The following is a 12195-nucleotide window of genomic DNA, read 5'->3' as shown; positions in this document are numbered from 1 at the left end:
CACCCAGCGTCTACGATAGCCCAGCGGTGGAGAACGATAGACTACGTCCATGGGAAACGTCAGCTGGTGGAGGAAAATGGTTATACTGCAAGACGAAGGTAAACTGGATCTAATGCTATGGTTCAGTTTCAACTTGGTATTGAACTACAGGTTAAGCTGAGGAGCCAGACGTCTGGTGCTGTTTGTTACGGGGGTGTGGTGTGTTCTGGTGACGGCAGCTAGTGGTACGCACTGTACGCCCTACGCTTGCCTCCACCACCTACCCCTAGCGGTGAACCCATCAACTATATTATCCCTGACATGCTTCTGCCATGTTTATATAGTCAAATAGCGATGTTTATATAGACAAATAATGATTTGAAATAATGAAAAGCACAAGCCAGACATTGTCAGATTTTTGAGATTTTCAGAAATTATTCTCCATAGTGGTGGGGAGAGGATGTGAGTCACATGGGGAGGGAGAGTGTGTTGGGGGAGAGGATATGAGTCAAGAGGGGAGGGAGAGTGTGTTGGGGAAGGGTGTGGAGGTGGTAGGAGGGGGTGGTGTGGAGGGGTCAGAAGCACCACATGGAAGGTCAGGTGGGGTCACCAGGCCGGGGCAACAGGTTGCCAAACACCCTCCCGCCCCGCCAGGCAGGATGACATAACATTACGTGTTTACCCTCATCTCAGGAGGGGAGGGGGGAGGTTTGGTCCGTGGGGCGGCGGGGAGGGTTTGGTCCGTGGTGCGGCTGGGAGAGTCTGGTCCGTGGGGCGGCGGGGAGGGTCTGGTCCGTGGGGTGGCGGGGAGGGTCTGGTCAGTGGGGCGGCTGGGAGGGTCTGCTCCGTGGGGCGGCGGGGAGGGTCTGGTCCGTGGGGCGGCTGGGAGGGTCTGGTCCATGGGGTGGCGGGGAGGGTCTGGTCCGTTGGGCGGCGGGGAGGGTCTGGTCCGTGGGGTGGCGGGGAGGGTCTGGTCCGTGGGGTGGCGGGGAGGGTCTGGTCCGTGGGGGCGAGGTCTGGTCCATGGGTCGGGGATGACTGGATCTGGGGAATCCCTGTGACCTCCAGTGGGAGACTAACCTCATACTCGACCCTCATGCAGCACCCTGCAGCCAAGCTCATCCTCAAGTGGCACTCAAGAATAACCAGCCTCACGCTCAAGTGCGTGGAGTGGGCGGGCGCGGGGGGGCAGGCTGGGTTGCTGTGTATGTAATTACCAAGACGTAATGAACAGGAAGGGAACTGGACACATCCCGGCGCCCCGTCTCTCCAACATCCTCTACCATGAAATAACTTCATAGATTCATGTATGGTATCTGCAGTATACATGTCCTCAGTCACTTCATAGATTCATGTATGGTGTCTGCAGTATACATGTCCTCAGTCACTTCATAGATTCATGTATGGTATCTGCAGTATACATGTCCTCAGTCACTTCATAGATTCATGTATGGTATCTGCAGTATACATGCCCTGAGTCTCTCCTCGTCCACTGTTCTTAACAGTAATTCTTCACAACATCCTTCCGTAAGTTCATTGTTTGATTTCATGTTGTGTTCTCTGTTTGCTCTGTGCCCAGGTCTCTTGAGAACTGTTTACTGTCTACACCATCGATTTCTCTCTTAAAATCTTAAAGGCTATGATCAGGTCACCCTCACTCTTCATTCTTTCAAGTTGTGCAGATTCCAAGCCTCCTGCTCTTCCAGGTAACTTAGTTCTCTTAGTTCTGGTATCATCTTTTGGCCTCCTTGAAACCTTGTGTGTGTGTGTGTGTGTGTGTGTGTGTGTGTGTGTGTGTGTGTGTGTGTGTGTGTGTGTAATTAACTATTTGTCCATATGGGTAGGATCTCCACGGTCTTGTGGCTCCAATATTTTTTTCCTTACAATTTCTCTGTGGACCTGACCCCCTGTGGGTCAGGTCAGAGGTCAGGTTATCAAACCAGGGAGTCGTATAGTCGTGGTATAGTGATACAGCCTCGTGTTCCAGGGTAGTGCCACTCTACTTACTGATCATTCCTTGAGGTGCCAGTGTGCACCGCTGAGGAAGGCTGTACGTGGGATGATCCCAGTGGTGTTGAGGCTGTACTTGGGATGATCCCAGTGGTGTTGAGGCTGTACTTGGGATGATCCCAGTGGTGTTGAGGACTTCGTCTTTTTCTCCTCACTCAAGGATCTAGAACGACTGATTCGCGATGCGGGGTCGTACCAGGGTGCACGTTGGTCGTTCCGTCGTATCTCTCTCCTCATGAGTCGTACTGGCGTGGTTCGGGGGGTAGTTACCATCGTGCTCACGGGTCGTACATCGTCTTCAGAGGAAGTACCTTCTGTATTCAAGGGTCGTGCGTGTGTACTTGAGGCTCGGGTTCATTTCTGGTCACTAATTCGTCTTTTCTGGGTCACCACCACACGCTGTACACCACCACACTCGTCCCATACACCACCACACTCGTCCCAAACACCACCACACTCGTCCCATACACCACAACACTCGTCCCATACACCACCACACTCGTCCCATACACCACCACACTCGTCCCAAACACCACCACACTCGTCCCATACACCACAACACTCGTCCCATACACCACCACACTCGTCCCATACACCACCACACTCGTCCCATACACCACCACACTTGTCCTATACACCACCACACTCGTCCCATACACCACCACACTCGTCCCATACACCACCACACTCGTCCCATACACCACCACACTCGTCCCATACACCACCACACTCGTCCCATACACCACCACACTTGTCCTATACACCACCACACTCGTCCCATACACCACCACACTCGTCCCATACACCACAACACTCGTCCCATACACCACCACACTCGTCCCATACACCACCACACGCCTGCCTGACACCACCTCACTCGTCCCATACACCGAGGCTCTCCTCACACTACAGCTGTGTGTTTCTAGGGTCATCTGGTATTTTTGCAGTGTAACACTAAGTGAAGAAGATGATAACCACAACAACACGAGAAGATAAAGATGATAATTTTGTTCCAGTCAATAATATCATTAGAGAAACCTGTCTTCATCCCCGCCCCCTTACACTGTGTCTCCCCTCATAAGGTCGACCTTCCCGGCTCTCCCTTACCACCTCCCTTCCCTGCGGCCCCTGGGGAGAGGGGTGGGGAACAGATGAGGGTGATGACGCGCACTAACAACCCAACGAGATGTTATCATATCATTACCAGGATTTAGGTTCCTCGTTGGACTTAGTGACACGGATATCTATCACTCGCTGACTTGTTGCTCGCTGACTTGTGGTTGGCTGAGGTGTTGTTCGCTGACTTGTGCTGGTTCGATGGCTACTGGTGAGTCAAGTTTTTATTTGCCAGCTTCTTGCGAGCTGGCGCGTTGCTCCCAAGGTAACTGTTCTTTTCGTGGCCCCCAAAGCCAACACCTGACTCCCAGCACCAACACCTGTCTCTCAGGTCCAATGTCTGACCTCTAGAGCCAACACCTGGCCTCTAGAGCCAATGCCTGGCCTCTAGAGCCAACACCTGGCCTCTAGAGCCAACACCTGACCTCAGAGCCAACACCTGGCCTCTAGAGCCAACACCTGGCCTCTAGAGCCAACACCTGGACCTCAGAGCCAATATAAGTTCCCCCTTTTAATCACCTCCCAACCACAAGCCTCCGGCAGATTAACCTCACCAGGTATACCGGTACAGTTTACCCAGTGCCAATGGCCCAGCACCAGTCCCAGTGGCCCAGCACCAGTCCCAGTGGCCTAGCACGAGTCCCTGTGGCCCAGCACCAGTGCCAGTGGCCCAGCACCAGTGCCAGTGGCCCAGCACCAGTGCCAGTGGCCCAGCACCAGTGCCAGTGGTCCAGTGCCAGTGGCCCAGCACCAGTGCCAGTGGCCCAGCACCAGTGGCCCAGCACCAGCACCAGTGGCCCAGCAGCCACGCCAGGCAGGCATCATGTCCTCTTCCTACACCAAGTCCTCAGGAAGAACCTCTCAGTTCATGACGGGCTGACACTTACTGGATCCTCCTCACCTGAGCCAGCTTACCTCTCCTCGCCTGGTCGTCTGGGACGGTCATCACGAGTCTTTTCCACGGACGGACGGACCTTCGTGCACCCCAGACTAACATCACAAACTCTCGAAGGAAAACAGCGCTATAAGATAATACAAGAGCCATTTTTGAATCGTATGCAGTATTTACGCACGACCATCGGAAACGAATTTGATGTCTGGTTATATCAGTACCTGGTACATTGTATTGTTTTGCTCACACACACACACACACACACACACACACACACACACACACACACACACACACAGTAAACACTGGGGATGGTTTCAAATAACACCATGGCCCACCTCAGGGACGATGCTGTCTCATTAGCCAAGTTGGGCTCCGCCGCCAGGGCTCCAGCCCACGTGACCAACAGACACACACACCAGACCGAGCATAAACAAGGTGAGAGAGAGAGAGAGAGAGAGAGAGAGAGAGAGAGAGAGAGAGAGAGAGAGAGAGAGAGAGAGAGAGGATATACCGGTGGGCTGCCTGGTGTTGCGGGCCACAGATGCTTCCTTCCCCACACACCTGTGCACACCTGTCGCACACTGAACACATGTTCCCATGTTTCCTTCACTAATGTGTCTCTCCTTGATATATATATATATATATATATATATATATATATATATATATATATATATATATATATATATATATATATATATCACATAGTACCTCCAACTGCAAGGATTCGAGCCCGAGACCTTATGCGTTGTAGTTAGGAACGCATAGCCGAGTGGTTAGCGTTCCCAACTGCCACGCATAAGGTCCCTGGTTCGAATCCTCCGTGTTGGAGGGCATTATGTGCTCTATGAAAGAGCGCGTTCATATGCACTTTATTCATATATATATATATATATATATATATATATATATATATATATATATAGGAAAGATAATTACAGTGTTGCCAACGTGAGACATTTGACGAGTCTGCTTGAAAAACGTCGCTGTGTTGGTACCTCTTCGTGTGAGATGCGGATGACCCATTTATTAATGACGTCCGTTTGACCTCAGCTGACCCCCTGGTTGACCCCGGGTGATGGGCAGGATGGCCCTCTACCACCTGTGCCACTGGCCAGGTCACGGGCGGGGCTTAGGTCTAGGGTGGGAACAGATCAAGAGTGAGAAAACAAACAGAACAAGACAGAGGTACAGACAGACAGACAGACAGAGGTACAGACAGGAAGCCAGTGAACGGGAAAGCCAGATAAGACGACCTGATGGACGGTTTATGGAATATATAGATGGAGCCAGACAGGACGGGACAGCGGAAGGCTCCTCCCCACCCACCACTGGCCATGTAGTGTGGAGGGGGTACACTGACGTGAAAAGTTTACAGGAGAGTGTGGATGGTATTGTGATGTGATGGCAGACGCCAGCCATACCAGGCTGGAGAGGGAGCCACACACACACACACACACACACACTACTCTCGTGTGCACGAAGGAATTTGAAGTACACACACTCGTGGTGAACCAGACCTCCTCACTTATGTTATTAGAGTACTCGTTTAGTGTTGGCCTTAAAGGTGTCTGATGGTAGTTCATTCCGGTAGTCTGTCCAGATGAAAACACAGACACACAGACGGACGGAAGGACGGACAGACAGACGGAGGTGGAGACGGTGGGTGAGGCCGGCGGGTGGATCAGGGGGTCGCCGGGCAGCGGAAGACGGTCATTATCGGTGATAACGACCTATTGACCCCTGCCCGCTAACTGCCTTGTTAGTCACCACCACCAGAGGACCAACCCTTACCTCCCTCCAGCATCACCCCCCCCTCCCCCAGACCAACCCTCATCCCCAAGACCAGCCCTCACACCCCAGGACCACAGACCCCAGACCACAACTCTAACTTCCTTTCCCTTCCTTTTGTGCCTGTGTTACTCTCCCTGCCTGTGTTACTCTCCCTTGTATTACCTATACTACCTTTTTCTCTGTTAGACTTGTCCTCTGTATTATGCTCTTTGCCCACCCTGACTCATCACTCTCTCTCTCTCCCTCCCTCCCTCACTCTCCCTGGCTTCCGGACTGGTTAACCTGGAGAGTACTGACAGCCATGTATTCATGTGTGTGTGTGTGTGTGTGTGTGTGTGTGTGTCGTGCGGCAGGGGGCCAGGATTTTACGTAACCTCCGCCGGGGACGGAACCCCGTGAGCGCGACCCTTAAGCATGACGGTACGACCCTTGAGCACGACGGTGCACCGCTGAGCACAACGTGAGGACCCTTATGTTTGATATCGCATCTCCGTTTGACCTAACAAGACCATCATATTTTCGTCGTACCGTCATGCTCAAGGCACATTCCTCGTCAATATGTACAGTTAGGGGGGGGAGGGGGGCAGTAGAACCTCCAGGTATAGCGGTACATGTGTACCATACGGACCCCAGAGGTCTACCCTGAGTGGTCCAGCGTCTGGCAGATGGTACCCGCCACACTCAGTCAGATTGTACCGTGTACAGGTGTGCCGTGTACAGGTGTACTGTGTACAGGTGTACCGTGTACAGGGTTGTGAGGGGACTGTCCCCCCGCCTGGGTCTCAAATCCGGGACTTCTTAATGGGTAGGTAGCCAACCCAACCATCTTGTTATCCTTTTAAATAAGGACACGAAGATCATTGTGGGGACGTGGTGTCAGGACACTGCCCACACGGGTGGACACAACCCACACGGGGACACTGCCCACACGGGGACACAACCCACACGGGGACACTGCCCACACGGGGACACTGCCCACACGGGTGGACACAACCCACACGGGGACACTGCCCACACGGGGACACACAACCCACTTAGGGAGACACAAGCTGCGTGGGGATGGGGGACACAGGGCACACGGGGACACAAGCTACGTGGGAAGGGAGGGGGGACACAGGCCACACGGGGACACAGCTTGGGGCAACACCTGGACACCTGATCCATATTGTCACTGCGATAAAAATGTTTGTGTAATGAGCTGTCATCCCCGACCATCCTCGCGTTAATTGTCTTTTTCCGATGAGGACATTACTGTGCACAGCGCTGGCTGGACACGACAGGTGGGGCTTATGTGAAAAATATCTTGAACTATATTCACGTTAGATGAAACTTGTGATTATTGTGAAACGCGTGAAGTGAAACGGATTATGTCCAAACCCTCGCACAGTGAAACTGATTAAACTTATTTTTTTGAAATTCAACTGATTATTATGAAACTCAGGTGATATGAAACTGATTCAGGCGAAACTCAACTAAACTGAAACTTTTCTAGAATTCAAACTTTGATTATAAATGTAGACGAAGATTGTTGTTGACATGATGTTGTGGTGAGATTCATCTTTCGAGGCTAGTGTGGCATTACTGGATAGATGGGCCGTCCTGACATGGATAGATAGGCCGTCCTCACATGGATAGATAGGCCGTCCTCACATGGATAGATGGGTAGGCTGACCAACGGGGCTTCCCTAACCTATGACCCCTGACCTCAGGACTTCACACATCATGGTACAGTTAGTCTCTTTGTTATAATTACTGGCGGGATATCTCTGGGTCGTGGTCATCATGTTGACCTCCCCTAACCTTATCTTGACCTCTGACCTCTGTAGTTTATCAGGCATGACCGTAGGGGTGCAGTAAAGAGCAACAGTAGCATCTGTGGTAATTAAATGATGAGCAGTGATCATACATGCTACATTATCCTGCCACCATACATGACCTGTGACCTAGACTTGTGTACGTACATACATACGTACGTGTGTGATTTCTTTTCATATATATATATATATATATATATATATATATATATATATATATATATATATATATATATATATATATATATATATATATGCTTGGGTATATTTATGTAATTACATACATGCTACATTATCCTGCCAACATACATGACCTGTGACCTGGACTTGTGTACGTACATACATACGTACGTGTGTGATTTCTTTTCATATATATATATATATATATATATATATATATATATATATATATATATATATATATATATATATATGTGTGTGATGTCTCCATGGTTGTTTAATTTGTTTATGGATGGGGTTGTTAGGGAGGTAAATGCAAGAGTCCTGGAAAGAGGGGCAAGTATGAAGTCTGTTGGGGATGAGAGAGCTTGGGAAGTGAGTCAGTTGTTGTTCGCTGATGATACAGCGCTGGTGGCTGATTCATGTGAGAAACTGCAGAAGCTGGTGACTGAGTTTGGTAAAGTGTGTGGAAGAAGAAAGTTAAGAGTAAATGTGAATAAGAGCAAGGTTATTAGGTACAGTAGGGTTGAGGGTCAAGTCAATTGGGAGGTGAGTTTGAATGGAGAAAAACTGGAGGAAGTGAAGTGTTTTAGATATCTGGGAGTGGATCTGTCAGCGGATGGAACCATGGAAGCGGAAGTGGATCATAGGGTGGGGGAGGGGGCGAAAATTTTGGGAGCCTTGAAAAATGTGTGGAAGTCGAGAACATTATCTCGGAAAGCAAAAATGGGTATGTTTGAAGGAATAGTGGTTCCAACAATGTTGTATGGTTGCGAGGCGTGGGCTATGGATAGAGTTGTGCGCAGGAGGATGGATGTGCTGGAAATGAGATGTTTGAGGACAATGTGTGGTGTGAGGTGGTTTGATCGAGTAAGTAACGTAAGGGTAAGAGAGATGTGTGGAAATAAAAAGAGCGTGGTTGAGAGAGCAGAAGAGGGTGTTTTGAAATGGTTTGGGCACATGGAGAGAATGAGTGAGGAAAGATTGACCAAGAGGATATATGTGTCGGAGGTGGAGGGAACGAGGAGAAGAGGGAGGCCAAATTGGAGGTGGAAAGATGGAGTGAAAAAGATTTTGTGTGATCGGGGCCTGAACATGCAGGAGGGTGAAAGGAGGGCAAGAAATAGAGTGAATTGGAGCGATGTGGTATACAGGGGTTGACGTGCTGTCAGTGGATTGAATCAAGGCATGTGAAGCGTCTGGGGTAAACCATGGAAAGCTGTGTAGGTATGTATATTTGCGTGTGTGGACGTGTGTATGTACGTGTGTATGGGGGTTGGGCCATTTCTTTCGTCTGTTTCCTTGCGCTACCTCGCAAACGCGGGAGACAGCGACAAAGTATAAAAAAAAAAAAAAAAAAAAAATATATATATATGCGTGGGTATATTTATGTAATTACCTATTTGTCGATGGCTGCCTGGAAAAAGAGAGAGAGAGAGAGAGAGAGAGAGAGAGAGAGCCAGCACACCTACAAGAGGAGAGTCTTGCTGGGAGAGGAGAGGTTGCTATGGCGACGGGTCTGGCTGCCTCACATGAGTCTTAAAACATACGTCAATATGTCTCACCTTGCTCCTCCCCCAGACTACCCCAGGTAAACACCCACACCTGGGGGCCCTCACCTTGCTCCTCCCCCAGACTACCCCAGGTAAACACCCACACCTGGAGGCCCTCACCTTGCTCCTCCCCCAGACTACCCCAGGTAAACACCCACACCTGGGGGCCTCACCTTGCTCCTCCCCCAGACTACCCCAGTTAAACCCCCACACCTGGGGGTCCTCACCTTGCTCCTCCCCCAGACTACCCCAGTTAAACCCCCACACCTGGGGGAGTCTCACCAGGTGGTACTGTAGGTGATGTATTCTGACCTGGTGCTACTGTAGGTGATGTATTCTGACCTGGTGCTACTGTAGGTGATGTATTCTGACCTGGTGCTACTGTAGGTGTTGTCTTCTCACCAGGTGCCTCTGTAGGTGTTGTATTCTCACTTGAAAGAGTTTTATAGGTCCTAGACCATAGGCCACCATGACGTACAAGTAAGTCCCCTACAACCAAGATCAAAACCATGCGAGTTTCCTCAACTCCCACGACCATAACAAAAGGGTCGTGACAGTGGTCGTCACTCCCACGCCCTCCACACCCGTGTTAACCCTTCCTCCCAGGTATGTAAACAGTCACTACCCGCCTCGTGTAGTGAGAGAGGCCCTCCCAACTCTCCCTGGGGAACCACGTAATCCACCGACCTGTTAGGTTCGCCGTATCTCGCCGCCCGACCGACCACACCGCTCAAAAGCTCTTAACAATCAACCGCAGAGACCGACAATGTTAATTATCTCGGGGCATGATAATTCTGAACCACCCGTAGGCTCTAAGGTTGAGAGTACTACACCCAACTAGAGGATTATGGACCAGTGTTGGGTGCGAGGATTGGCGCCTTGTTGGTGGCGGTTGGGGCGAGACGGAAGCGTGAATTTCCTGGGCGGGCGACAGAGGTCCTCACACCTTCCTGAGAGTCAGAAAGATACCCATCATCGCCCGCCCTCTCTCTCTCTCTCTCTCTCTCTCTCTCTCTCTCTCTCTCTCTCTCTCTGATGATTAAGGTGTATATTTTTTTTCCTATCCCTCAGCCAAGGCAAACCATGGTTAAAAGTCCTGTTGAATTAGATATTCGTATAGTCTAATGTCTGGTAGTATTATATAGTCTTATAATTCAGTGTTCCTTCAGAGACTTCACATAATTATGAAGTGACTGTGTAAACCCTGGTGATGATTTTGCGGCATATAGTTTACCTTAGTGTACACAGACGTTACTTTCACTTGCAGTTTACCTCAATATCGCAGGAAAATTCTTCGTAAATTCTGACAGTGAAAATAACATACATCTCTATCAGCACAGTAGCTGTTTTGATTCAAGTAATGATAACAGTAGAATAGATTCCAGACGATTGTCTGTGCTTCTTGAGATGCCCGAAACAAGTGAAGAAGACGTAACGTATCCGTATACACAATAGATGATATTAATGACGCAGACACGAGGCTGTAGGGCCAACCTGCAGGTGTGTGTGTGTGTGTGTGTGCTTGGCCATGGCTGGCGGGATGCTGTTAGGCCGCTCTGTTTACCTGCGGATTAACGCGGGAAACTTTTGGCGGGAACCATGTCTGTTGACATTCACAACCGCCCGAAAATTGTTCCTGACAATTTACCGATGTGATTACTTATTCACGCGTCCCTAACGCGGTGGTCGCGTCTACTGCAGCGTCAACACTAGTGAGATCATTAGCTACAGAGCGTATCCTCATGCCTGCATCCCAGTCGGCTGGAGATATACTTGCCACACCTCATTCATTGGTGCCTTAACTTATTGTTCGTCGACCTCAGTGTGTACTGGGCATATGTCTTAAGCCAAATTCGACATCAGGTATGTAAAGTTGTCTTTCCATATGTAGAACCCGGGACTATGTGACACCAGACTTGGGTTAATACCCGCCACTGCCCAGGAAAATATCCTTGCCCATGGTGGCCTCAGATTGGCCAGATATTGAAGAAATTTTACCTAAAATTTAGAGTGTAAAAGGTTCATTGTTGGGTCGTGGTTGAGCAACAAAAGGTTCAGTGTTGGGTCGTGGTTGAGCAACAAACGTATGAACACGTCCTCCTCAGATCTCCCTAAAGTCCTCCCCAGTTCCTCCCCAGTTGCTCATCATTTCTCCCCAAGGTCCTCCCCTGGTGTTCGTCCGTAAGTCTTCCTCATATTCTCCCCAGGTCTTCCTCAGATCGGCACCAGCTTCAGGTGTTGTACACCAACTTCAGGTGTTGTGTTATGGATAGTTGTAAGACCACGTACACTTACCATGAGTGTGGCCCACAAACATTCCAAGACCAGACCAGCCACTGGTGGAGTGGACCAACGTACAGGAGAGGTTATGGTCCACTGGTGGTGGAGTGGACCAACGTACAGGAGAGGTTATGGTCCACTGGTGGTGGAGTGGACCAACGTACAGGAGAGGTTATGGTCCACTGGTGGTGGAGTGGTCCAACGTACAGGAGAGGTTATGGTCCACTGGTGGTGGAGTGGACCAACGTACAGGGAAGGTTATGGTCCACTGGTGGTGGAGTGGACCAACGTATAGGGAAGGTTATGGTCCACTGGTGGTGGAGTGGAACAGTGTGGGAGGAAGCAGCTGTGGTTCAAGAGCCTTAAGGATCAACTGGCTGTCTCATGTTATTCTGCCGACAGATATTGTTTATCATCCTTCCGCACTCGCAACTTATTGGTGGAGTGATCGACCTTGGCCGTAGTAAAACGCTATTTACATATATTGAGGTTCATATAAACATCATGTCTGATGAACGATGATTTCTGGACGTTGCTGTGGTCAGCGGACGTGTTTGGAAAGCTGTCTCGCGGC

At 50.0% G+C, this 12195-nt stretch overlaps 1 protein-coding gene across 1 annotated transcript in view; it reads left to right on the top strand.

Moving 5' to 3' along the window:
* Positions 1 to 3690: 3690 nt before the first annotated feature.
* LOC139767371 (homeobox protein SIX4-like) overlaps positions 3691 to 12195 on the top strand; it is a 48572-nt gene continuing 40067 nt past the window's right edge. Inside the window, exon 1 of the mRNA XM_071696698.1 lies at positions 3691 to 4221. Within this exon, the coding sequence (XP_071552799.1) occupies positions 3691 to 4221 (531 nt within the window). The remainder of the gene's footprint in view (positions 4222 to 12195) is intronic.

Source organism: Panulirus ornatus, chromosome 59 (assembly GCF_036320965.1).
Source record: "Panulirus ornatus isolate Po-2019 chromosome 59, ASM3632096v1, whole genome shotgun sequence".
NCBI lineage: Eukaryota > Metazoa > Arthropoda > Malacostraca > Decapoda > Palinuridae > Panulirus > Panulirus ornatus.
The sequence above is the reverse complement of the archived record's forward strand: the minus strand, read 5'-3'. Positions and strand labels throughout refer to the sequence as shown.